Genomic DNA, 27903 nt, shown 5'->3' with positions numbered 1-27903 from the left:
TATTGCTGTACTGCACCCTGATATTTTATGAGAGGGCATGGTTTTATAAATAAATGTGCGCGTCAGTATGCGCTAAGCCAGCCCTTCTGCTTGGAGGGGGCTTGCTCATTCGGCTGAGCAGGCCCTGAAGTCCTCCTCCTGGCAGTGGCGTAGCGTGGGTTGTCAGAATCCGGGGCAAGGCAAGTAATTTGCACCCCTAACCCGTGGATTTGCGCCCCCTAACCCTAACCCCCAGATGTTGCGCCCGGTGCGGCCGGCCCCCCCTGCACCCCCCACGCTACGCCACTGCCTCCTGGTACTGTAGGCACCAGCAGCCTCGCATCTCCTCCGCCTTGCATCCCGGCTCCTCCTCTCCGGCTGCTCGCCGCACCCAGAGACGTTTCAGCACCGGGGACAGCGGCAACATCTCCGCCTCCGCCCCGCCCCGCCCCTCTCTCATCCGCCGGAGCCACCCAGCCCTGGGTGCGTGCGGGGCGGGGGGAGGAGAAGGAGGATCGGAGGAGCCTCGCGAGAGCTGCGGCCGCTGCAGCAGGAGGCGCCGGTGGGCGCTGCGGGTCAGGATCCGGGGGAGACATTCGGCGGGGCCCGAGGACCGGGGCAGCGAAGCGGTGAGTCCTAAAAGCGGGGGATGGAGAAGGGCGGAGGCCTCGCCCGTTGGACGCCCGGGCAAAGAGGCCTCCTCTTCCCAGTCCGCTGCCCTCCCCGCGCTATGTTAGCGTGGTGCCTTCGGGGAGATGGGGACGGGGTTGTGCTTAGCTTTCCCCGGGGCCGAGCAATGGGGCCTTCAGTGCGATTTCCTGGAGAGGATACGTGCAATGGAGCCTTTCCCCGGCGCGTCTCTTCCCCTCATTCTCCGCACTCCACCCTTGCAAAAACAAAAAACGGGGCGGGGGGGGGAACGTGGATCAGGGGAGCTACCTCTTGGCTTTCCCTTTTCTCTGCGAACCTTTGCAAGATGCATGGCTCCTCCCCCAACAGGAGCGCCGTGCAAAAAGGAAAAAGGGATTAGAGGCAAAAGACTGTGCAGGTTCCATCCGCAAGCTGTTGACACTGATGGTGCTGGTGGGGAGCGGGGGTTCCTGCATTTTGAGGCCTTCCGGTAGATATGTGTCTGTGGTTAGTGTGTGTAAACTGTTCTGCTCTATATGGGTTATATTTATGTAAAACGGTAAGTTCCTTCTCTTCCCACCCCTCCAATGAGTGCATGAGTGTGCAAAGATATTCCAACAGAGACAAAATGTGTTTGCAGAGTGACCTCAGCTATGGTATTGTAGAACCAAGGGCTTTGCTGAACTCCATCCAATCAGCATCTTCCCTAAGGCAGTTGTCCTCTTCCACGGTTAACCCTGAACATTCCAAATTTTGTGGGTTACATCTCCACTATGCCAAAACCAATTGACTGCCAGTTAACGCCACAGAAATAAGCAAGATTTACTTTCAATAGGTAGATAATAGGATGGCGCTGTCAGAGAGTTTAAGGGCAGGTTTGTGTTGAGGAGGAGTTATATGCATTAAGAAGGCCTTAGTAAGTGTGTGTGTGTGTGTGTGTGTGTGTGTGTGTGATCTAATGATTTTGGTTGAACATTAGGAGGAACTTCTTGATGGTAAGAGCAGTTGACCAATGAAAGCAATGACCTGGGCAGGTGTGTTCTCCATGGCTGGAGGTCTTCAAGCAGAGGCAGGCAGAACAGTCATCTGCTGGAGATGCTTCAGCTCTGGATTCTTTAACTGAGCAGGAAGTTGGATAAGATCACCTAGATTCTGTATTATCCAAGGTCACAGCTCAGTGGTAGAGCTTCAGCTTTGCATACAGAAATTTGCAGGTTCAGCCCCTGGCATCTCCAGATAGGTCAAGAAGACATCCCTGCCTGAAACCTTGGAGAACCTCTGCCAGTCTCATAGGCAATATGGAGCTGGGTGGACCAATGGTTGACTCAGGGCTCACCCAGACTCCCTTTTGTGCTGTGTTTCTAGTCACAGGTCTGGACTTTAAAGCTCCGTGTCCAAGTGGTATTTTTTTGTCCTGGCGTTTTCCTTGGGAAAATTCACCTTTTGGCACTGAATTGAAGCAAACAGCACTCAAATTTTCTGTGGATTGCCATTTGGCCTGATTCAGTGGTAAAATGTGAGGTTCCCTGGGGAAAGTGTTAAAACAAAAACAAAAAAACACCCTGGTCGGATACAGAGCTTTAAAGCATGGACCTGTTCCTGGAAAGCACAGTGCAAAAGGAAGTCAGGATGAGCCCTCAGTATAAGGCAGCATCCTACACCATACCTTTAAAGTACATTCAAAGCACATAACCTGTCCTCAGGAATCCTGGGGATTGTAGTTTACCCTTCACTGTGCTACAATTCCTAGCACCCTTAACAAACCACAGTTCTCAGGATTCTTTGTGATGTGTGTGCTTCGGATGTGCTTTAAAGGTCTGGTGTGTACACAGCCTGTGTTGACCTTCTCTTATGCATCATTTCTCGCTTGGAATCTTGGCTGCAAATGTATCCAAAGCCAGGGACTTGATACATAATCTTGTCACCTTTATGATGTGGCTGCTCAAGTATGAGGTTCATTTCTTTCAAGCTGATTCTTCCGTTTTGCTAACAGAGGCCTAGGATCTGTGGCTAACCTAAACATATTGTTGTTCAAGGCAAGCCTATCCAGATGCTTAGAAATGCTTATGTGAATTTTGATCTGTTTTAGTATTTTAACTTTCTGTCTGTTTATAGTATTGTATTCCCCCCCCCCTGATTTTCTTGTTTTTATCTTTTTGTAAACCACTTTGAGACTTGTTTGGTTTGTCACAATCAAGCAGTGTACAAAATTTATGAAATAAATAAATATAATTAATGATATATAGTGGTACCTCGGGTTAAGTACTTAATTTGTTCTGGAGGTCCATTCTTAACCTGAAACTCTTCTTAACCTGAAGCACCACTTTAGCTAATGGGGCCTCCCACTGCCGTCGTCGCACAATTTCTGTTCTCATCCTGAAGCAAAGTTCTTAACCTGAAGCACTATTTCTGGGTTAGCGGAGTCTGTAACCTGAAGCGTATGTAACCCGAGGTACCACTGTAACTGTCTAACAGTGTTATTTAGTACAGAGCGGGGGACTTGAACACGCCAGCTAGTACAGGTCAATAAACCTACGTAGCTGCCTTGTGTTGAATCAAGCGCATTGGCACTTCTAACACAAGGCTTACCTGCACTTACATCTCCGTACTTTCTAGGCATGGTCTATGCTTATAGCTCCCATTTCCAAGCAACATTTGCAGGGCACCAGGTTGGGGAAGGTTAGTGTAGGATGATGTTTTCTTTGGGAAAGTCATTCAGATGGACCCATTCTCACAAAAGTATAAGCAATTGTTTCCTGGGGACTTCAAAAATTGACTTGAGAATCAATGTACTTGTGTATATGTAGAAAGAAAACAAAAATGGCATTGTTTTATAACTAGATTTTATCTCCCAGAAGTATGGGCATTTATTTGCATTAGAAAGAGAGATAGTAATAAGCAGAGAGCAACCCTCAGAGAGAGAAACAACCATAAACTCCTTAGGGTAGATGTTCAGGCTCCATTCATCTGCAAATGATGTTTTGGATGAAGATGGGACTTCTATTATTTATAAGGTCAAAAGTGTTGGGTCCAACCAATGCTGAAATATCTGCTTGGGTTGGACTGAAGTCCTAAAATATGCACAAGCTCTTCAGTCCAATCCTTTGCATGTTTACTTGTCCTCCTGAGATGAAAGGCAGTTGAGTGTGCATCAATCAGTTTGAAACCCAGCCTAGGGGTATTACATTTGGAAATTAGGTAGCAGCAGAGTCTGTCTTTCTCAGCTGGAAAATGAAATGCCTTTTCTTATTATTTCTCTTACACAAGGCTACCTGGTGTTCCTTCACATTACTCAAAATAGGGTCTACTCTCAGTGGTGCAGCTGGCATTTTAGACCCTAGACTTAATGGACTTATGAGGTGTGGGTGGGTGCTCTTTAAGTGGCAATATGTATTACTTCACTTATTTCAGAATATTTCAGTAAGCCTGTTCTGCTGCATTTGCACCCCCCTCGCTTATTCTGTTGGACAGGCCCTGGACGTGTTTCTGCACCAAAGTCCTTCCTTGGTGGCACCATCTCAGGCCGAAGCACCATCGCTTCTTCATAGAGCATTTAGATGACCTGAGGTTCAATCCCTGGCATCTCCGGATAGGGCCATGAAAGACTGCTGTCTGAAACCCTGGAGAGCCACTGTCAGGATGGACAGTACTGAGCTAAGTGGATCAGTGGACTGACTGTTCAATGCAGCTTCCTCTGTTCCCAATCCAGTCACCTGGCTGGAAGCAGAGAGGCTGCTGTCACCTGTAATATGAGAACAGCAGAATTTGTGGGCATTTGCAGATTATTGTCTTACACTTTCGAGTGATGGCAAATGTATATGGAGGTTTCTGTTCTCTGGTCCATGGGGTCACGAAGAGTCGGACACGACTAAATGACTAAACAACAACAACAACATGCTGTAGCTATTGTAGAGCTGGAAGAGGTGCAGAAATCACAACCCAAATGATTAAGATGGCAGAACATGTTAGGCAAGTTGCGCTTAAAGAGAAAGAATATTAAGTGGAATATGACCATGGTTTACAAAGTTATGAGGTGGTGTGGGGAAAGAGAGAGAAAACTTAAGTCTCGTTCCATAACATCCATAAAATTAATGAGTGGAAATTGCAGGGAAGCCAACTTTTGCTAAATTCGAGGAGAAACCTCCTTAGGAAAGGGATGTAGCCACCTGTCTTGCATGCAGGAGATCCCAGGTTCAATCAATCCCCATCATCTCTAAATCAGGCTGGAAAAGATTATTCGAAGTCAATTTAGTCCGGGGGGTCCGGCACACTTCCCTCGCGCAGCTCTGACCCTTCTCAAAGACCTTTGACTCCAGCAGAGTAAACACAGCAGAAGTAGAAGCAGGAACGTTCTGTCGTGTGGTAATAACTCAGGCTGAAACACAGCAGTCTCCTTATCTAAAGTCTTTATTCTCGTACAGATCAACACATCGTAAATCTTCTGCCTGGCGACAGTTCGCCCATGTTGCTCCTTTCTCCCTCAGAGCAAACACGCACACTGTGTGTGTCTTTCTCTCTCTCTCTCAGAGATACTGGCCACTCCCAGTGTTCTCAACCCGCCCTCAGAATGTGAGGCGTCATCACTCAGAACTCTTAACCCTGTAAGTTCTGACTCTCTCAACAAAGATTCCTTACCTGAAACCCTGGAGAGTCAATACTGAGCTAGATGGACCAATTGGCCTGACTCACTATAAGGCAGCTTCTTATGGCCAGAGTTGATTTCAGAGTTGGAGGCAGAGGGGCAGGAGATAGTTTTGTTGTCAAGAACCAGGCACCCCCTTCCTTGGTGGGATTAGATGCACCCACTCAGAACAGATACGTGCACACTCAGCAGCCTCGTATGACAAGAGTCCCCCCTGAGTGAGCTCACCCCATCCTTTCTTTAATAACTTGACACAAGGGATGTGTCAACTCTTGGGACATCTGTGTAGTTTCCATTTCGTTATGAACCACTTGCCTTGTTTGTGCATCTTGGAACCTTGACCTCTGGACCCCCTGCTTCCTGCTGAGCCTTTACCACTATTAGCCTGAGAAGTTATCTCTTCCTCGACAATTAAGACAATTAACGACAATTAAGAGTCGTTGCCATCCATGTTTTGGGACAGGAGCCTGCCACTGATTTGTTATAAGGCAGCTTTCCTATGCAGCTTGTATAACTGTGCTTGAATCATTCACATTTTAAGATTCTGAAAATGCCCATTTGCACAAGGCTTGGTATTTATTCCAGCCTTTCCCAACCTGGTGCCCTCTATCTGTTGTTGGATTCCTGAACCCATCAGTTGCAGCAAGCAGGGCTAATGGTCACAAGGGATCGGTTCTAATAGTGATGTGGGGAAGAAAATTTCACAGTGCTTTTATTTTTCCTTGGTACCTTGGGTTAAGTACTTAATTCGTTCCAGAGGTCCGTTCTTAATCTGAAACTGTTCTTAACCTGAGGTACCACTTTAGCCAATGGGGCCTCCTGCTGCTGCTGTGCCGCCGGAGCACGATTTTTGTTCTCATCCTGAAGCAAAGTTCTTAACCCGAGGTATTATTTCTGGGTTAGCAGAGTCTGTAACCTGAAGCGCATGTAACCTGAAGTATGTAACCCGAGGTACCACTGTATTAGTAACAGTGAATGGATTCTAAGTGAAAATACCTCGTTAGACAAACTTGGCAGTTTCAAAGTGTTTAGCTTTGTTTACTAAATGCAGTTTGAATAGACATGCTAGATTAGATCATTCCTTCGGGCAGCACTGAGGAACCTCCAACCTATTGGCCTAATTATACCCAGCAAAGGTCACAGTTGGGTCCCCCAGGCCATTTCCCCCTAACCACACTCACCTGCCCCACACCTTACATATGTGATGCCAGGTGTGGGGCAGGTAAATATTTGGCTGCAAATGAGCAATTGGGAACTTAAACTTTCCTCCTGATCATGTCTTGTTTTGAATTGATTTAACACCTGTATTCCATTTCTTGGTGAGTGGCACTCACTGACAGCACTGATCTGTGAGACCTGCTGGGATTGGCTGCACTAGGGAGTTTCCTACTGGGAACTTTCTAGCACAGCTGATGGGAGTTACTCTTGGTGCTGCCCAGCACATGAAAGTTTTTACAACTGCCAGTTTGGGGAGGAAGAATGTCCATTTGCAAGAGCATTTTGATACAAATCACCCCTGTAAGCTGACATTAAAAGGGCATACCGTAACTGCCAATCAGCTGCTTCGGGGTTACAGCAAGCCTCACTGAATGCATTCTCTCAACCCAAATAAGCTGATTAGCACATCTTCAAAGGGGTTCAATCAGTTGGTTAGTGAGTCCCTCTAAAGTTGTCACCTAATAAGATGATTGGAGGTGATTGACGGGGCTGCAGCCCAATCCATCTTCTAAAGGTGGCCTGGGGATCTGCCCCACTGGTCAGATTCAGTTCCCACCCCTGCTCAGAATCATTTCCTGCAAACTGAAAATTCCCCTATGCAACTTTGACATTTTTCAGAAAAGACACATCACTTGGGTTCTAGTCCAAAACACTGGGCTGGTATCAGGTTGGGACAGCCTCCCTTGTTGCATTTATGGAACTCTCTCCCCAAGAAAGCTTCCCTGGCACTGAATTTAAAATCCTTTTGCCACCAAGAGAAGACCTTGTTTGCTCTGGCTTTTTTTAAAAAGCCACTTAATGCTAATTTTGTTTTTGTTTTCGCTTATTGTTTTGTGCTAGCTTTAATATGGTTGTCATTAGTTTTTAAGTGTTAATTGCAATGTAGGGTGTGACATTAAAACATTTAAGTAAATAAATGAAACGGAAACATTAGTTCTCGGAAAGATCTGTAAATGGTTTTTCATGCTAATCCATGTAATCTATAAGTTCAAATCTGAGAACCAGTTCTGAAAACATTTAGTATGGGATAAGCACATATAAGTACCATATTTTTCCATGTATAAGACTAGGGGTTTTTTTGCCAAAAAATTAGGTTTAAATTTGGGGCTCGTCCTATACACGGGTAGTGCTGAGGGGTGTTTTCTTAATTTGGAGTCCCCTTAATTTGGAGTCTTATAGATGGAAAAAATACAGGATTTGCATATTTTGGTTCTGTCATCCCCCTCTCCCCCACAGTATCTTCTTTTCTTCTGGTGTATATTTTGGAAAGTTGCTGTTTGCCCCTCTGTCTATTCTCTCTACATTCAGACACCTCTTGAGGTGTAGTCACCAAACTTGGCATGATGGTTCCTGAGATCAAGGGGCAGGTTTTTTTTGTATATATTTCAATACTATTGAATGCTATTTTGAATCAAGATAGTGGATCGAACCTTTCAAAGTGGCATTGATTTGTGTACCTCTTAAGTTATTGTTAACTGTCATGCGGCCTACTGGACAAATCCTCTTCAGACGAGGACCTGGCACTCCCCAAAGCACATTTACAGAGGAACAAGCTGGGCCATTGGGCAGTAAGACGGTGGAGGCCAATCTGGAACCTTTAGGGGTCACAGCACCTCAATTTTTCCGCAAGACACAGAGGGTCCCTACACAGAATTGGAGGTGGGTGCTGAGCTATCACCATGTCCATGAACTGATTAGCCATGAAGCTACTTGGGGTAACCTTTGGCCAGTCTTTAAGCCTAGCTTACCTCATAGGGTTGTTGTGAGACTACAGATACAGTGGTACCTCAGGTTACATACGCTTCAGGTTACAGACTCCGCTAACCCAGAAATAGTACCTCGGGTTAAGAACTTTGCTTCAGGATGAGAACAGAAATCGTGCTCCGGCAGCGTGGCAGCAGCAGGAGACCCCATTAGCTAAAGTGGTGCTTCAGGTTAAGAACAGTTTCAGGTTAAAAATGGACCTCCGGAACTAATTAAGTACTTAACCCGAGGTACCACTGTAGAAGGAGAAAGTGCTGTGTAACCTCCTTGAGCTCCTTGGAAGAAAGATGAGGTATCAGTGGAATCAAATGAAACAATAGATTTGCAAAGAGTGTTCAAACTATGGTTTGCAATCCTGGTTTGTGCAGACCTTGTGCAGAAGACTCTAAGCTTAGCATAGGTGTGTCTGTGCACCATACATTTAAAGCACATACAATAGTTCCAACAAAGAATCCTGGGAACTGTAGTATGTTCAGGAAGTGCTAGGCATTGTGGCTCTATGTGGGTAAACTACGGTTCCCAATATTCTCTGGAGGAAGCCACATGCTTTAAGTATATGGTGCGTATGCAGCTATAGAGTCACCTGCTCTAAGTCCTTGGGAATGCACCAAACCAATACCTGCAAGAAAACAGGGAGATAATCCTCTATGAGGACAATGCATTCTGCTGTATTTTCATCTGGATGTCATAAGGCAGAAGCTTGGATTTTTTGGATACATCCTTCAGAAAACATGAGCCAAAGTATGGGACTGTAGTGCTACTACAGTCAAGCTGGCTGTCCTTGTAGATCTATTCTGGCTCTTCCTGTCCAGGTCTGTATCTGTGGATTAGAGAGTAGTGTGGGTCAGTGTAGGTCACTCATAGGTTACTCAGGAAGAGCCAGAGGCTAAGTATGTCTGTCCTACATTGCAGAACCTTTTTTAACTTCTTAGGCTAAAGCCGGTTTGTTTAGCAACACAGGCTTCTGCTGGACGCTGGCTATGGATGCCTCTAACAGCTTTGCCTGTCAGTTGCTGGTCAGATCTTGTGCATTTCCAATTTATCTACTTAGGAAAGGGATTCTAATTGACTGGGAAAGAATAGGAAGATGAGCACAATTATTATTATACCATTAAATGTATATTCCCCCTGCCTGTTTCTCCCAAAGGAGCCCAGGGCGGCAAATATATCAGGCTTAAAATAGCTAAGAAGGCCTTACTCTTTATATAATGGTTTGGAAATAAATGTGGCCTTCCAGGCTTCTATATCTGGTTCCCTGGGAATTCTCTCCATGCTGTAACCCTTAATGGGACGCGGGTGGTGCTGTGGGTTAAACCACAGAGCCTAGGACTTGCCGATCAGAAGGTTGGCGGTTCGCATCCCCGCGATGGGGTGAGCTCCCATTGCTCGGTCTCTGCTCCTGCCAACCTAGCAGTTGGAAAGCATGTCAAAGTGCAAGTAGATAAATAGGTACTGCTCCGGCGGGAAGGTAAACGGCGTTTCCGTGCACTGCTCTGGTTCGCCAGAAGCGGCTTAGTCATGCTGGTCACATGACCCGGAAGCTGTATGCCGGCTCCCTCGGCCAATAAAGCGAGATGAGCGCCGCAACCCCAGAGTCGGTCACGACTGGACCTAATGGTCGGGGTACCTTTACCTTTACCTTGCCCCCCCAAGTGTTTTTGCATGGTTGGAATATGTCCTTGGAATAATGCCTCTTGTTAGTCTGGAGACTAGAGAGGAGTGTGTGTACAAACTATAAACTTTGCATTCATTTCTCCACCCACATTTGTGTCTGGCCCTGTCCACCACTGGTCTGTGCCTCTAAGAAGCTTGCCCAGAAGGTAACGTGGCCCTCAGCTGGAAAAAAAGTTCCCCACCCCTTATTTACATTGTTCTTATGTTTACTGAGGTGGTGATGCTTTTGTTTTGAGTGGTGCCAAGCCACTGCAAATGTTCCCTTGGATTTTGAGCCAGCAAAGGAAGCAAATTGCACTTAGGCCGGGTCTATCAGAAGTGGAAAGGCTTGCATGTCAAGGACATGTTTATCCCATGTCTCTTCCTTTAACATCATATCTGTTGTCATTGAAGTCTTGGGAGCACACACAAGTCATAAAGCTAGCCCAGTACTTGATTATTTCTCTCAAACAAGCAGGAAGTGCCTGGCTCCAATCAGATACAAATAAGTTCAGTGTCATCTGGTGGCAAAACTATATAATGATGCTATCCACATAACTGTTCCCTGATTTATTTCAGCTTTATTGGTGGTGTGACAAGTTCTTCTGTCTATCTGTGAAATAAAGACTGAGCGACATCATGGGAGGTAAGATGACAATAAGATTTCCTTGTAAACTAAAGCTTTCATTATGTGAGGAATTGATGCTCTGAGCAAGGCCTGGTTCTATCAACACTTTTTATCCTGGGACAGTAGTTTGTATATTCCCATGTTCAAGCCTGAACTGGGAGGCTGAAGTGGGTCAAGACTTGATGACAAGATCAGTATTCCTGAGATGCCTGTGTTTGACACAGCGACAACTTTTGATGGACAGAGCTCCCACTTTCATAGCAATTCACAGTGTTGATCTGTCAGTGGTCTGCCAATGGCCAAAGATAGACAGCAATAAGTGGGACCAGTCTAGAGATGCCCGTCTGTTGCTTCACAGAAATCTCCAGTCACAACTTCTTGTACCCATCAAAGGTATCTGGACTTTGAAAAGAATACGTAGTGGAGATTATTGGCCCCATATGAATGCAAACCATTTTGGTATTCCACTAGGATCTTTCAATTTAGCTAAATAATCAATGAAGCCTGACCAAATGGTGCAAAACTTGGCTTCTTTGATTTGTCCTCCAAATAATCGTACTTGAGAGATAATCTTCTCTGAAACTGCCAATACCAATAGCTTTTCATACTAAGCCTCTATAGAGTGGCCCTTCAGATATTTCCAGTATTTAGAGATTAATAGTCTTGCAGCCATTAAAAAGCCAACTTTTGCTTTGACTGTATTTGTTCTGGTTGCCCCAAATACTTAGCAGTGTCAGGTAGGGCACTGGTAATAAGTTTTGTGCTCTTATTTGGTTAATTTCAGGAAACACAGATTTTGTTGCAGTCTTGAATCCTGTTGTTCAAGGCAGCCAGCTGGCCATGCCTTCTTTCAGGATATTCAATTTCCTTCTTCCTCTGCCCCACCACAGCAGTCAGCCAACAATCCATTCCCACAAAGCGTGCTTATGGGACTCTTCCTCCATTTCCCCCCCTTTTCTTGTAGATTTGTGTGTGTGTCTGTACTTCCACACACCTTGGGGTTCCACTGAGTCTGCTGATGCCTCTCTCTTGTGTGTAGATGGTGCTGTTCTGACTGCACAAGAGTCCACACTCAGAGAAGGAGATTGCCATGAGTATATGCCAGGGATAGCCAATGTGGTCGCTTCCCATTGTTGTTGACTCCCCATCATCCCTGGCCATTGACCATGTTAGCTGGGACTGATGGGAGCTGGAAGCCAAGAACATCTGGGGGATGCTACATTGGCTGTCACTGATATGTAGAATGGTCTATGGCAGAAGTCACCCACAATTCCTCAGTGATGTAGAGTTACAGCAAGGGCTGCTTGCAAAAGGGCTTTCAAATAGCCCTGTGTTGAACCTTGCTTCAGGAGCAGAAAGCAGTTTCCATTGAAAATGCTGTTAAAATGGACAAGAAAGGCCTATCCATATTAGCAAGTGTTTCAGTGGAAATCACTTCCTCCTCCTTCCTCCATTCGTGGGCAGTGGAAGCATGCCTTGCTCCAGCAAAGGAACCACCAGGAGTTCATTTTCAGCTCCCAACTGTTCATTTGAAGCCATATGAATACCAGTGCCACACCTAACATCACCTATACAGTGGTGCCTCGCAAGACGAAATTAATTCGTTCCGCAAGTTTTTTCTTCTTGTGAGTTTTTCGTCTTGCGAAGCACGGTTTCCCATAGGAATGCATTGAAAATCAATTAATGCATTCCTATGGAGACCACCTTCAGACCAGGTCCGGGGACAGTCTGTCCCCGGACCTCTTCTGAAGGCTGGCGGGGGGTGGGGGGAGAAGGACTTTTCTCCCCACCGCCAGCCTTCAGAACAGCCTTCTGAAGGCTGGCGGTGGGAAGAAAAGCCCTTCTCCCGCCGCCAGCCTTCAGAAGAGTTCCGGCAGGGCTGCCTAGGCTGCGGATAGCAGCCTGCTGCCCGTGAGGGGCGCTCTGAAGCAGAGCGCCCCTCGCGTGGGGCAGACATCTGCAGCTTGGGGAGCCCTGCAGGAGTTCCCCGCAGGGCTCTCCAAGCTGCGGATAGCAGCCTGCTGCCCGGCGCGAGGGGCGCTCTTAAGCAGAGAGCCCCTTGCGCCGGGCAGACATCCGCAGCTTGGGGTGGGAGGAGGGCTTTCCTCCCCACCGCCAACATTCAGAATGCTGTTCTGAATGTTGGCGGTGGGGAGGAAAACCTTCCTCCCACCGCAAGTCTTCAGGACAGGTCCGGGAACAGAGGAGAAGGAGCGCAGCACTTCCCCGCTGTCCCCGGAGATTTCCCTATGGGCTTTCGTCTTGCGAAGCAAGCCCATAGGGAAATTCGTCTTGCGAAGCCGCTAAAAATCGTAAAACCCTTTCGTCTTGCGGGTTTTTCGTTTAGCGAGGCATTCGTCTTGCGGGGCACCACTGTAATGTCAGGTGTGTGTGTGGGGGGGGGGGGAAGGCCAAACTGGTACCCCTGGCAGGAGTACCAGGGGGTGTAGCCTGTGAACCAGAGGTTCCCCACCCTTGATGTCGACGGAAATCAGCCCAATTATACACTCTGGATTTTGATTGCATAGGGAAGGCTTCCAGACTTCTTAATGGCACTCATCATTGGAATGCTAGTGGTCCCTTTTCTGTATGTCAGTCGCCCTTCTCCCTTGACCTGAAAGTCACCCAAATGAGCCTTTTATATTATTGTGGCTGTTATCAGTCCCACGAACCCCAGAGCACCAAGAGAGGGGGAAACAGTTCCTCTCACTGTACATAGTTCTATAGACCTCTGTCATTTCTCTGCCCTCCCTACCCTCTAATCAATATGTTATGCTGTTGATCATGAATGTATTTTCTTGGAAGTTAAGCCAAATCTGCCATTAGGCAGAAGGGCTGTTGACTCAGACCTGGGATATCATTGTCATTCATTTAATTTATTATTGGATTTTTACTGCTGGGAGGTGATGGCATGAAACAGTGCCATTTAGATTTTATATCTAAAGTGCTAAATTGTCTTGGGCAGGCCCTTCTTAGGAATAAATCTTCTTTCCACAGGTTCACCTCCAGGCAAATGTTCTTAGGATTGCATATTGAACTGCTCCTGTTCACCTCAAGCAAATTGTCACAAATAAGATGCACAGCTCATTGTCTGGGGATTCTGAATAATTAATTTAGTCATCGCAACCAGTAATGGTTTGTTAGAATGTCCTCTTCTCTCTGCTCCCCCACTGTCTGGGGCATCAGCTTCTGTGTTATCTTTGTCACAGAACAGGTGCAAAGGAGGTTGCTAACTTTACATACAGATAAGTGTGCTTTGGGGATGGGGGACCGACGAAAAGAGAAGTATTTACATTATTCATGGAACTGTCCTTGGAAGCAGAATGGGGAGTTCTTTTTTAGAAAATGCAGTCACTTCTGAAACACATATCAAACTACTGTGCATTTGCACTCACATTCTCATGGACAAAGTAAGTTCAGAGGATCTGCAATATGGCTAGTTGAAAGTTGCAATGCTGCAATGATCAAGAGCGTCATCTGTACACCAGGAAGTCCCCCAGTCTGAACATATGAAATCACTGAGTGACTCAAGGCAAGCTGTTCTATCTCTGCTTTTTGCTTATAACAGGGCTTGGGAACTTGGCACTCTATATATTGTTGGACTCCAACACCATTTGTCCCCAGCATGGTCAGTGGCCAAGGACCATGTGAATGCTAGTTCAGCAACATATGGGAAGCCACAGAATGCCCATCCCTTGCCTATAGTATTTTCACAGTAGGGTTGTTACAAGGGTGGCAGAGATATATGCTGGGTTCAGACATAATGGCAATACCATGGTTTGTTTTTGCTAAGCCATTGTTGTTTAATATGGTTAGTGCAAGCCATGGTTTTGTGCCTAGCTTTTGTATACAATCATTGTGTACAAAAGTGTTGAACCATTCAGAAACGTCCCTGCTTAAATACTGAATATTACTTGTGGAGGGAAATGGAAAAGAAACAACTTGCCTTCTGTTTTTCTTGCAGAAAGAATGAACAATTTCCCTCCTCTCCCTCATTTCATCCCATTGAAACCGTGCTTTTACCAGGATTTTGATGAGGAAATCCCACCCCTACACCGAACCACAGTCAAACGTCTTTACTACCTCTGGATGTGTAAGTTGTGGAGGTTGGAGGGTTAAAAGGGCAAGCCAGCATTCCAGTGGGTGTAAGTGGGGAAGCATGGACCAGAAGCAGTAAGGGACCCACTCTTTCATTTCCCTTTCCACAAATCTGAATTTAAAATTTTAATTTATTTTCAATATTGATAGAATTTTTTTGGCCAGAGAGGCAGAATTAGGCTCACAATGCGGAATGTGGGGCTCCTGGCAGATATGAGCTGCCAATCTTAGCCTTGGGGGACCTCCAACAGATATACCCTGAAAGATCCTGGATATCGAAGGCATCAGGTGGTCATAAAGGCATCCTGGACTCAAGTTGTTAAAGGTTTTGTAAATTAAGACAAGAACTTGACCTTGGCCTGGTAACATATGGGCAGTCTGCAAGATTTTAAGCAGTGGACTGATGTGGTGTCAATAGTCTGTCTGCCATTTTGTTTTCTAATTGCTATTTAAGAAAAGGGTCACAATGGCTGAAGAAAAGGGACATCAGACATTAAAAACTTCCCTAAATAGGGCTGCCTTCAGATGTCTTCTAAAAGTCAGATAGTTGTTTATTTCCTTGACATCTGATGGAAGGGCGTTCCACAGGGCGGGCGCCACTACCGAGAAGGCCCTCTGCCTGGTTCCCTGTAACTTCACTTCTCTCAGTGAGGGAACCTCCAGAAGGCCCTCAGAGCTGGACCTCAGTGTCTGGGCTGAACGATGGGGGTGGAGATGCTCCTTCAGGTATACTGGGCCGAGGAAACAACTTTTGTGTCTGGATTTACACCTTTTGAAATATGGCAATCCTAGGTTATTATTTGTAGACATATGAGTGGAACCATGTCCAGATAGAGTATTAATTCTTCAGATCTGGACAAAATGTTTTGGCCAGCATGAAACAGTTTTCCAGTCCCAGCCTTTGTCTTTGTTCCTGGTTTCTGTTTCCGTAAGGGCCAACTCAGTCGTCAGTGTAGTCTCAAAATATTTAATAAAAACAATTTAAAACAACAACACTGTAGGTAGTTGTTGACTGTTAAGAGGGTAGATTTATTTGGTTCCTTTTTGTTGTTCTACTCCTTTGTCTCTCTTCCTTGCCTTTCCCAAAGGGAATGTGAGAAGCCTGACTAGGGGCACTTCCAGACAATGTGTGTTTATAGAACATTCATACTGATTTGTTTGTAAAAGAGTTGGGAGGCTAGGTTCCTGTCATTTTGGAGAAGTGGGTTTGTTGGGCAAGGCCTCTAACTCAGCTTTAATTGCATAACCTGAATTTGCCAGCATGTGGTTGAATCATACCTGAAAATAGCTATGGTCTGGAAACACCCTTAGAAAATTGTGGAAGCGGCACTTATTATTCTTCATTGAAGCTCTGAACTCGTTTATCTTTCCCATTCTCAGCTTGTCCAGCTCTTGCTGTGTGATCTGCTACTTTTGCTCCTCTCTCTGTGTGTCTCTTTCGATAAATGTGTTTGCAGTGAATAGCATCACCTTGGCAGTGAATCTGATTGGTTGCCTTGCGTGGATGATCGGAGGTGGTGGAGCAGTTAACTTTGGACTGGCAATTCTCTGGCTCATTCTCTTTACGCCTTGCTCCTATGTCTGCTGGTTTAGACCCATTTACAAAGCCTTCAAGTAAGTGATAGGCACAGCTTATCTCTCTCTCTCTCTCTCTCTCTCTCTCTCTCATTCTCCAGCCCCACCCCAGTGTGCTCCTCAGTTCTTTTGGCTAGGTCCTACTGCACAGATGGGAAATCCATGGCTTCCACTTGCTGTTGGACTCTCAACTCCCATCAGCTCCAGCTAGCCTGATCAACAGTGTGGGATGATGGGCATTATAGTCCGGCAACATCTGGAAGGCCACAGGTTTCCCACCCCTTTGCTACTGCGTTCAGTAACCCCTCCATATCCACCCATTTCTTAGTTGCTGTTTTATTCTCCTGTGCACAGAGAATAACCGATGGTGGTCTCCAGCTTCTACGACACATTTCTGCTTCTGTAGTTCTCACCTGCGAATCACATCACCCTTCCTTCTCTTATCCATCCTTGCCCCCGCCCATGACTTTAAGCCATGTGTCTGATCACTATCACTATAAGGAAAGGCATTGTGGCAGTATGTCCTCTCCGTTTCCAAGCAGTCCTAGTCATCTTCAGTGTGTGTTCGATGTTCTTAGGCATGCAGAAATGGGGGAAAGCTTTTTAAAATTAGCACTGCAAATTAATGCTAGCTTGGTCATCCTTTCTCTGTTCACCCATCAATAAATAGGTGCTTTCCCTCCTGTCTTTTTCTGGAAGCTGCTTACATCCTAGCTGGGTCATCTTGTTTGGTGACAGGTCTCTTTTCAAAGTACAAAAGAGCACTCTCTCTTTCCTTTTGAGTCTTGACTGCTGGTGGGAGACCTGCCTAGTTGTTGGACTGGTTTTCAGTAACAGCAGTGGAGAAAGCAACAATGATGGGCTCTTTTCTTTTGTAGGACAGACAGCTCCTTCAGCTTCATGGCTTTCTTCTTCACCTTCATGGCTCAGCTGGTGATCAGCATCATCCAGGCAGTCGGGATCCCCGGCTGGGGAGTCTGGTAAGTTGAACATCTAAGGTGTTAACAAGAGCAGCCATCCACTTAAAATAAATATTTAGGCAATTAACTGTATGGCCTAGATCAGGGATAGGGAACTGCCCTATGTTCTCGTTAGCTGGAGATGCCAGGGATTGAATGCCCTTTCTGTCCTTCATACCTGCTGTGTAGGAGAGGGGAAGGTGGCTGCCGAATGCTTGAGGCAGGGTTTTGAGCTCTAAGGTCAACTGTAAGGCAAGTTTCTGCTCTATAACCAACCCATAGCATTTGTTTTTATCCTCTCTTCCATTTTATTTCTTAACACCTTTTAGTGCTTCGTTTTGTTGTTTTAATTTATTGTTTTATCCCATTGTTTTATTGTTCCCCTAAACTGTGAGGCTGCATGAAGCTGGAGCACTTTGCTAGACTGTGCCAAACGCAAGGTTGAGCCAAAGTTTACAAGATACAGTAATACCTTGGGTTACAGACACTTCAGGTTACAGACGCTTCAGGTTACAGACTCCGCTAACCCAGAAATAGTACCTCGGGTTAAGAACTTTGCTTCAGGATGAGAACAGAAATTGTGCGACGACGGCAGTGGGAGGCCCCATTAGTTAAAGTGGTGCTTCAGGTTAAGAAGAGTTTCAGGTTAAGAACGGACCTCTGGAACGAATTAAGTTCTTAACCTGAGGTACCACTGTACTAGTTATAAATTAAGGAAGAGAAACATATTGATTATCAGAACTGTTGGATGAGTGAGCCCAGGTGGCAGCTGCAGAGAGTCTCCAAAATGCTCCCTTCTGCTGGATGGCACTGACGCCGGACTCATAAATTCAAGGCCACCACATATGGAGATAATTGACTTCTGCAAACTGCCAAAGAATAATCATAATTATTATGGTACTTACTAGAAAGAACTGCAAAGTTCTGGGAATTATGCCAGATTCGTTAATCAGCTCCCCAGAACCCTGAAGGAGACAGAGCAAAACCACACATTATTTTCTCCAAAAGGAGGGGGGTAAGAGGGAGCTGAATGAGTTAATTCTAGATGAGGCCATTCCTCCTCCTCCTTCCACTGTTCTGGATTGGTCAACTCATCTTAAAGTGCTCCAACAAGATTCTGAAAATATTAACTACCCAACAAGCTTGGCTCAAGAACTGGCCTTAGCTGAGAAATCCTATAAGGCAAATATAACTGATATAACGACCTAGAGGCCACCTTCTGAGCTTGGAACCTGGGACCTTCTGCATGCAAAGCAGGCTCTCTGCCGCTGCACTATGACCTTTCTCCAGGTTATGACTCAAAGGAGTGGTTCTGAGTGGTGGCAGTAGCAGCTCCATAGCTTCCTCACAATGTTTCCCCTTACTCTCATTGTTTCTCTGCAGTGGCTGGATTGCAGCAATATCTTTCTTTGGGACAAACGTGGGGTCGGCTGTCGTGATGCTCATCCCCACCATCATGTTCACAGCCATGTCTGTCTTCTCCTTCATTGCCCTCAGTATGGTAAGATGTGGGAAAGGTTTTGCATGGGGATGCTACATAGATATATCTCACACTCTATTGGCTGAGAATGCCCAGGAGACTCCTGTTGGCTGATCCTTCTGTTTCCAAAGGCCAGAGTTGACATGACTGTGTTCACACAAGTGACGTGCAGTATGCATGGATTTTGATTGGTGTATATCAGTCACCAAGAAGCTGCTTTTACATTTTTTTCTGTGTGCACCTCACACCTATATATTTAATGTGTGCCTCAGAAGTATCTGTCCACGTACTTGGAGAATCTTGGGCAGCCACCAGCAAGATTCAGGTCAGATAAAAGAAAGAACTTTTTCACATGGTGCACAGTTAAACTATGGATGATCACCAACTTGAATTAAAAGAGTATTATACAGTTTCATGGAGAATAAAGGCTTATCAATGGGTACTCAGAATACTAGTTACTTGGATTCAGAAGTGGGGAGAGTGCTGTTGCACCCAGGTCCTGCTTGCAGGCTTCCCATGGGGGTCTGGTGAAAGCAGGATGCTGAACTAGAGGGGCCCTTGGCCTGATCATGCAGAGCTCTTCTGATGTTAGATGGCTACATGATTTCCCCAAAGAAACAACTGTGAGCTTGACTCCTTTGTTTGTCCTTCCAAGGCTCAACTGAAAAAGGTGATGAACGACCCTGTTTTTCTTTCCCCCATTCCAGGTCCATAAATTTTACCGGGGAAGCGGTGGGAGTATCAGCAAAGCGCAAGAGGAGTGGACGACGGGAGCCTGGAAGAACCCCCACGTGCAGCAGGCAGCTCAGAACGTGGCGGTCGGTGCTGCGCAGGGAGCCATGATGCCACACGAGACGCAGTATTCTGCCACTCCTAACTATAACTACCCCAATGACATGTGAGGTGTGACCTTCCCCACCCAACTAGAACTTCCCGAGTGAGATGTGAACCTGAGAGGGTTGTGACTTGAAGTGGGCAGGAAGAACTGGAGGAGAGCGTGTGTGTTTCTCTGTGTATGTAAATTCCACTGTATAGGAGGGTTGGCACAGGGCTGGCTGTATAATAGCCTCCTTGATGGGATGGAGGCATGTCAAAATTGTTATTCTTCCTCCACCCTTTGACTTCGTTCTAGGATAATTGTCCTTGGAGATAATTTGTTCTCTCTCTCCCACTCCCCCCAATCTGAAGAAGCTGTTGCATTGACATGCAGGACTATTGTGCCGTGCTGTAGTGACTGTACATGTGTGTGCTGGTCTCCCTCCCCCTTTTGTGAAACTATGTACAGTGGTGGTTTTTAAATTTTACTGTGGTGGTAGATGATATTATAGCTGCATCAGCCGGGGTGAGCGTGGAGAGCCCAAACATTCAAGAGCTACTAAAGGGACACTCTGGGGGTTTCATGAATAACCCAGTTCACAATAGCTGCCTGTTGCAAGAACTTTGTTGGGTTCATTCTGTCTCAGCTATTTGCAACTTATACTGTATAGAACAGGGTTAGGGAGCCTGTGACCCTTTGGGTGTTAAGGTCTCCAACTCCCATCAGCCCTGGCCAGCATGGTCAGAGATGATGGGTGTAGTAATCCAACACCTGGGGGGGGCTGCATGTTTCTGACGTAGGGCATTGCTGGCTTTTTAGCGTTTAAACCCTGCTCTTTTTCACACTCTTTCTCCACTCTCAAAACCAGAGCTCAACCTTTTCATTCCATGCTGATCCACCAGAGGTTACCACTTACCTTAACGTGCGGTATTATAAACAAGTCCATTTACTCTTCCGATGTATCAATAGGAAGGCAGTGCTAGTGTGTGGCTTAAAAAACAAAGTTATGAGCAGTGCTGTAGAGCTGCCCTGTTTGAACTGGAGCAGAATTCTGTGTTCAGTGTGAACCACATTCCAAACATGCCCCCAACCCCAGAAGCCCCATACCTAGAATCATGGAGAGGATCTTGTTCCCTTCTGGACAAGCTTTCGAGGGCCATGTGCTGGTGGTGTGCAGGGCCAGAGGCAAAACCAAGTGGAGCTATGAACGCCTGTGTTACCTTTGGACAGCAGGCTAGTTTCTCTCTGCCTTCCATCTAGACAAGCAAGAGTTCAATCAGAATTCAAGACACATTCCAGCCAGGCAAAATCATGAAAAGTGTGTGTGTGTGTGTGTGTGTAAGTAACAGGGTCAAGTGAGGGGTGTTGCCTGGGGGAAGGGCCAAAAGGTCTGAGGTTCCCCACCCCGTTGTGTGGGCCATATAGTTCAAGCCCCTGCTTGATGCCACAAACCCAGATGTAGAGCATCACCAACTGGTGGTTGTTCAACTTGTGCTCGAAGACCTCTGGTCAGCGAGAGCCTCCCCCCAACCAGGCAATTGGTTCCATGACCTCATAATTTTACGGAGACTGAGAGGAGATATGATAGCCATATTCAAATATCTGAACTATTGCGTGGAAGATGAAGCAAGCTTGTTTTCTCCTGCTCTGGTGGGTAGGACTTAAACAATTGGATTCAAGCTACAAGAAAGGAAATTCCGACTACACATCAAGAAAAACTTTCTGACAGCAAGAGCTGTGTGACAGGTCTCCCGCAGGAGGTTGTGGACTGTCCTTCCTTGGAGGTTTTTAGGCAGAGGTTGGATGGCCATCAGTCATGGATGCTTTAGCAGTGATTCCTACATTGCAGGGGATTGGACTAGAGGGCCCTTGGCATCCTTCAAACACTATAATTCTATGAGAGCCAGTGTGGTGTAGTGGTTAAGAGCAGTAGACTCGTAATCTGGTGAACCGGGTTTGCATCTCTGCTCCTCCACATGCAGCTGCTGGGTGACCTTGGGCTAGTCACACTTCTCTGAAGTCTTTCAGCCTCACTCACCTCACAGAGTGTTTGTTGTGGGGAAGGAAGGGAAAGGAGAATGTTAGCTGCTTTGAGACTCCTTCGGTTAGTGATAAAGCGGGATATCAAATCTAAATTCTTCTTCTTCTATGAACAACGTTCCAAATTCCATTGGCTCACTAATACACGGCAATTCTCAACTAAATATAAAGAGTGGAGTTTTTTCTTTCCTTGGCCGAAACATTGTAGTACAATTCCTAATGTTTCTGAATTGTCTGGTGGTGCCAGAAGGCCCAGCATCCAGTAATTGTATTTTCATTGATTTGTATCAGTATTTCCACAGAGCCACAAGGCTGCTCTATGGATTTTTGTTTTTTTAAAAAACATGCAGGCACAGAAGATGCTTCTGTATAGGAATTAATGTGAAGCTTGTCTATAACAGGCTGTCTTGTGTGAAGAGCCACCACACATGGACAAGCGCTTTTCAGAACATGGAAGCCTCTACTTCATCCTGAGCAGACTTTCACTTCAATCTCCAATGCTTTTTCTTGATCTGAGTATGGATCTTGTATTTTATCTTGTATTTTAACTCACCCTGAGATCTATGGAGGAAGGGCAGCATATAAATTTAATTAATAAAAATAAAATAACAAATAATTCGGCAACTCATTCTGGTTTCCTTGGCCAGAACACCCTCTTCCCCATCATATCCAACATCAGAACATAGGAAGCTGGTTCATACCAAGTCAGGCCATTGGTTCATCTGGCTCAGTATAGCCCACACTGACTGGCAGCCACTCCCACTCTCCAAGGTATCAGCTAGGGGTCTCTCCCAGCCCTACTGGGAGATGCTGGAGGTTCAACCTGGGACCTTCTGCATGAAAGCAGGTGTTCGGCCACTGAGTCATGGTCCTTCCCAAAGTGAAATACAGTGCTACACCTGAACAGGAAATATAACCCAGGTAGGAGGCAGAGGGTTATGTGTGCAGGCCCTGCTCCCAGTGCCCCCCCATGGACCCTGCCCCTCCTCCCCTCGGTTCCCAACCTTTGCATGTTGAGATGGAAAGGTCTGGTGGGTGACTTATACTTGCATTTGCCTCCTCTAGGTCTTCCCAGGTCAATGCAGGAAGGGTGTAGGGACTGAGTGGATAAGGATGGAGTTGTTGGGAGATGGGGTCACCATATTCACTCCCTTGCTCATTAAGTGGGTTGGTACCCATGGTGCTTGAACAGGGCTATTGTTTGTTTGCTTTATGGGATTGTGTGCTTTGAATAAGAGAACGTGATATTCCCTGGTGTTCAAGTGGCTGTGAAGTATGTTTATGCCTTCCTCTGCCCCTGCATCTTACCTTGCTGTATTCTCTGTCGCTAGATCATTACTGTTCGGCCTCACAAGTGTGTGTGTGCATTCAGGGTTTATTAAAGATTGGCAGTTCCACTGAATCAGAGACACTTAAAAGAGTCTTGTCTGCCTTCAGAACTTAATGTAGACTTTTGGTAAAAGTACATTCTTTTCACCTTAATTTTGGTGGGTCCTCCAGAATGGAGTTATTATATGGGCAGCCATTCTCTTTGGCTACCTGCAGCAACTTCTTCCTCTGTTGTGTTAGATCTAATAAAAGTGGGTTAATCCCGTAGGATTAGAGACCACCAAAGAAGAATACTTTCAAAACTCGTTCAGATTGGTGGTGTGCTTTTCCTCCCTTCTTGAAGCTTTTTACCTCCCTTTTCTCCCCTCACCTCCATCACCTGCAATTTCCTCCTTCTGCTTCACAAGAGCATATTTCCTGCTCCTGTGTTGGTTCTGTGAAATGGGTTAATGTATGTGTTGGTGGGGCAGGGGGGAAGCAGCAAGGTTTTTTTAAACTCTGCTATTTTTAAGCATCCCTGTAGAAGTCCACCCACCTTCTCAGTGCATGCCTGTTTCTCTCGTTAAAAACTGCAAAGGCCGGCCTGTTCTCGAAGATGGGAAGCCAGCTTTGTCATTCTGAGCAGATGGAATCAGTTGGAACAGCTTGGCCTCTGTTCATCTCGCTCATCAGTCGGAGGAGTCAGACTTGAGAAATTCAGGGAGCCCTGCTTTCAAATGCAGCAACAAGAAGGGGGGAACTTGCTTCCCATTGAGTGTGCCTGGCAGTGCTCTGTAATGATCCTTGCAGCTCTGGGATTAGAGAAGTTGGTCGAGTCTGTGAAGGGAATGGGGGGGAACAATGTGGTTTGAAGATGATCTGTAGCTCTTGATCCCCAAGAGGGAAAATGCCCTTCAGGTATACATGATGAGCAATTCTCTCTGCAGTGGTGAATTCGTTTTGGGGAAGTATTCCTTCAGCTTGCACGTAACGGCTCATTAGCTTGAATCTTGAATGGTAGAATCATAAGGAGTTGTAAGGGACCTCAAAATCAACTAGTTCAGCCCTCTGCTATTATTATTATTATCATCATGGATAGGTCAGCTGGTAGAGCATGAGACTCTTACACTCAGGGTCATGGGTTTGACCCCCACGTTGGGCAAAATATCCCTGCATTGCAGGGGGTGGGATTAGAAGACCCTCGTGGCCCCTTCCAACTCTACTATTCTGTGATTCTATTATTTTACATGACTATCTCTCACTTCTTCACTTCCTCTCTGGAGCGCAAGGTGGCACACACAGTTCTCCCCCTCTCCATTTTAATCCTCACAACGACCCTGTGAGGTAGGATAGGTTGAGAGATTGTGACTGGCCCGAGGTCACTCAGTGAACTTCATGGCTGAGTAGGGAATTTGAACCCTGGTCTCCCAGGCTCCAGCCCAATACTCTAACCAGCACAGTACAGTGGTGCCCCGCAAGACGAATGCCTCGCAAGACGGAAAACCCCCTAGACGAAAGGGTTTTCCGTTTTGGAGGTGCTTCGCAAAACGAATTTCCTATGGGCTTGCTTCGCAAGACGAAAATGTCTTGCGAGTTCCTGCGGGGTTTTTTTCCTCCCCCCCCTTTTTCCCAAGCTGCTAAGCCGCTTATCAGCTGATCCGCTAAGCCGCTGAACAGCTGATCCGCTAAGCCACTTATCAGCTGATCCGCTAAGCCGCTAATCAGCTGATCCGCTAAGCCGCTTATCAGCTGACCCGCTAAGCCGCTAATAGCGCTAATCCGCTAATCCGCTAATGGGCTTGCTTCGCAAGACGAAAAAACCGCAAGACGAAGAGACTCGCCGAACGGATTCTTTTCGTCTTGCGAGGCACCACTGTATTTGAAGATGGCTATCACATCATCTCTTAATTGTCTCTTCTCCAGCTAGAGATGTCCAACTCCTTCGAACTTTCCTTGAAGGACTTGGTCTCCAGGCCTCTAGCCATCTTTCTTGCCCACTTCTGGACATGCTCTGTTTATCAGTATCCTCTGCAGTGCCTAGAACTGAACACAGTACTTCAGATTCAGGTAGGTTGGTCTGATGCAGTCAAAAAAATTTAATTAAATTGCTACTTTTAATAAATTAATTAAATTAAATTAAATTGTGAGAGCCAGTGTGGTGTAGTAGTTAAGAGCAGTAGACTCGTAATCTGGTGAACCAGGTTCGCGTCTCTGCTCCTCCACATGCAGCTGCTGGGTGACCTTGGGCCAGTCACACTTCTTTGAAGTCTTTCAGCCCCACTCAGCTCACAGAGTGTTTGTTGTGGGGGAGGAAGGGAAAGGAGAATGTTAGCCGCTTTGAGACTCCTTCGGGTAGTGATAAAGTGGGATATCAAATCCAAACTCCTCTTCTTCTACTGGACAATTTTTTATTTTTCCCCAACAGTACTTCAGGTAAATGTTCCTCCTTTAAAAAATGAAAAAAATCCCTGTACATGGAAAGCAAGCAGTGAGAAGGCTAAGCCAGGATTTATCTCCCTGATGTGCTAGTTTTCTTCATGTAGAGATGTTGTTGTTTTTGAATGAAGGGGCTTTCCATCATGTGAAATCACACCTGCAGCTGGAAGTAATACAGTCCCATCCCAGGTTGACCAGCTTGGTGATAACAGGACCCAAATGATATCAGCTCTAGGGTGTGTGTGTGTTAGCATCTATCCTCCCTTGTTCACAGGTTTTGTTGTAAGCCAAAACGGCAGGCGCGTTTTTAGTACAGATAAATCTTGTGCCCAAACTGCATCTCAGGGATTCTAGGCTAGAGAATTTGTTCATTCTCTGTGGCTCTCCCAAATGGAGACCATGCAAGTGGGGAATGACTGTGGGCTCTGTGCCAGCCAGCTTGCTGTTTGCAGGCATTGGAGGTGCTGAAAGAATGCCTCCTTGAGATGGATTGGAGAAGAGGTGCTTGGAGCTGAACCAGAAAGGATACCCCCAGTGTCACAGACAATGTAACTGTGAATAACAGCTGCCGGGGAACAAGAGTGAGTGAGTTCTGTTGTATTCATGTCTTGCTAGTGGGGTTTTCATATGCATCTGGCCTTGTCGCAGTGAGAGCAGGATGCTGGACTTGATGGGCCTTTGGTCTAATCCAGCAGGGCTTTTCTGCTTGTGGTGTCCCATCATCTGCAATTACATATTGTTCCATTGCTTGCTGTCATCTCCCAGCACCTATGGTAAGCCATAGATGTCTTCTGCATTCACAAACCTCATGCACCAAACCTCACGGTTACCAGCACCAGCTTCTGTTCATCTGTCCTGACGTTTAGCTTCCCACTGCTTTTTCCTCCTTAGTTGGGTTCTGGCTTCTTGTCCCCCAAGGCCATCTTGCAGCTGCATTTCCAGCGTCCACTGTGTGCTGAAATGGTAGCACCAATAGGCCTTGAAGTAGTGGGTGTTGCTTATGGGCTGCCACTTGAGACAGTAACGTCTTAGAAGGGTTTTCATTTGCTGGATGCTGATGGCTGGACTGAGTTACTCATGGGAAAAAATTCAATCTGATAGGGAACAATTGTGGGCTGAATGCATTTGTAATAATTTATTTTTCAAAAAGGGAATATAATGGCTTCTAAATCATTGTGCATTGAATTCTTGTGAGTTTCCCTTGCTTAGGCAGGGCAGAGGTTTCTCCTCCGCTGAGCTTCTGTTTGGTAAAGAAGAGAGAGACACTGGCAATCCTGTTCTGCATTTCTTTTCAGAGACTCCTCAAATAGCTGTGGTGCCATAAGTAATCATCTCAATGTATCTAATTCACAACAGAGTTTTTAAACAAATGTTATATAGAGAACAAATGGGAAAAGCAAGGGGTGGGGTTTTTAAATATGGGGACCACTTGTGATTATTCAGTCATTCCATGTCTGTCCCTGATGAAATGGTGTCAACCTGGAGACTAATTAATAAAACAAATTATATCAAAGGTTGTGCTTTTGGTTTGGTTTTGTATTGTGATGGTGCATCACCACAAAAATAAAATAAAAAATGGGTGCATTGTTGGAGAAGAATTCATCGGAAAGAAAATGGCAAGAGAAAAGAGGAGTCAGATGCAGAGATGGTGAAGAGGAATACAAAAATGTTCGAGAAGCTGATATGAGAGAGAGGGAGAGACTGCCAGATAGCTGTGACAGACAGGCAAGAAAGTGGGTGGATATAGATTCTTGCATGGGTTGCTAATTGGGTGAGTAGTCAGCAAGTGTATGGTTGCGGGGCTGGGGGAGGAGGTTTTTTTGGTGTGCAGTTGGAAAGCTGATAATGTGCAGTTTGAAAAATGGGGGAATTAGACACATTAGGTTTATGTGTTTATTAAGCACTTAAAAACAGGCAACGTCAGGAACAGCATGTATACAAATTACATAAGGGTTGCATGCCCTCAGTATCCATTCTTGAAACAAAATACCCAGGCAATATTGAAACACCTTAATTTAGACCATCTTCATTTTCAAACAGGTAATCCTTTGCATCTTTTAAAATACTCCATGCCTTTTAGTTACTTAACTAACACAGTTTCATAAACTGATCATCACTGAGTATTAGATCACTTCACAAGTTTATTGTTCTAGCCAAAGGCCATGACATACTTGTAGCAATAGTACCAATAAAAACAATACAGAACATATACCCATAACATAAGCCAACATCCATTATGTAAGAGAGTGAAGACACAGAGAAACCAATTTGCCAAAATCTAGCTTATTTTCAGATTAAACCTCCAAATCACCGCAACAATTTACAGCGATTTTAGCTAACTCCTTTTTCCTGAAGTTTTTTTTTGCGGTTTTCACATAGAGTCACTGTGTGTTACAAAGCTATTATTGTCACTCAAAAAACCCTGAACCATTTCTGCAAAGGTGTACCTGCCTGCTTGTGTGAACAAAGGTTTCAGAAAGTCTGCCTGCATGCGGGACCTTGTTGTAGCAGCCATCCAAGACTACACTGGACATCACTTGGAAATGCAGCTCAATAAAGGAAGTTCTTCAGGGAACGTAAGAGTTTGTTCAGATAACTAGCACTAAAATGCTGTTTTCAGTAGTGCTATTTTTCTAGAAAAAAAGGTGCTGGAACTCATCATGAACACCTCCCTCC

The 27903-nt window shown here is 45.8% G+C and overlaps 2 protein-coding genes across 2 annotated transcripts in view; both read left to right on the top strand.

Annotated features, from left to right (window-relative positions):
• PPIB (peptidylprolyl isomerase B) overlaps window positions 1-27903 on the top strand; it is a 141187-nt gene that overhangs the window by 111726 nt on the left and 1558 nt on the right. The window lies entirely within an intron of this gene.
• Window positions 466-24247, top strand: SCAMP5 (secretory carrier membrane protein 5). The gene is made up of 8 exons (XM_083587049.1): window positions 466-608; window positions 10466-10532; window positions 14479-14607; window positions 16070-16226; window positions 17066-17167; window positions 18530-18647; window positions 19334-22418; window positions 22549-24247. The coding sequence occupies exons 2-7, from the start codon at window positions 10526-10528 to the stop codon at window positions 19526-19528; spliced, it is 708 nt and encodes a 235-aa protein (XP_083443175.1). The 5' UTR covers window positions 466-608; window positions 10466-10525; the 3' UTR covers window positions 19529-22418; window positions 22549-24247.

This window comes from Podarcis filfolensis (assembly GCF_964270895.1).
Source record: "Podarcis filfolensis genome assembly, chromosome: 14".
Taxonomy (NCBI): domain Eukaryota; kingdom Metazoa; phylum Chordata; class Lepidosauria; order Squamata; family Lacertidae; genus Podarcis; species Podarcis filfolensis.
Note: the sequence above shows the minus strand (reverse complement) of the source record. Positions and strands in the feature narration are given on the sequence as shown.

Excerpts from the sequence above, each read along its gene's own strand:
- SCAMP5 (XM_083587049.1), top strand. Across the intron at positions 17,168-18,529 it reads ATCCCCGGCTGGGGAGTCTG|TGGCTGGATTGCAGCAATAT; the intron begins GTAAGTTGAACA and ends GTTTCTCTGCAG. Across the intron at positions 18,648-19,333 it reads CCTTCATTGCCCTCAGTATG|GTCCATAAATTTTACCGGGG; the intron begins GTAAGATGTGGG and ends CCCCCATTCCAG.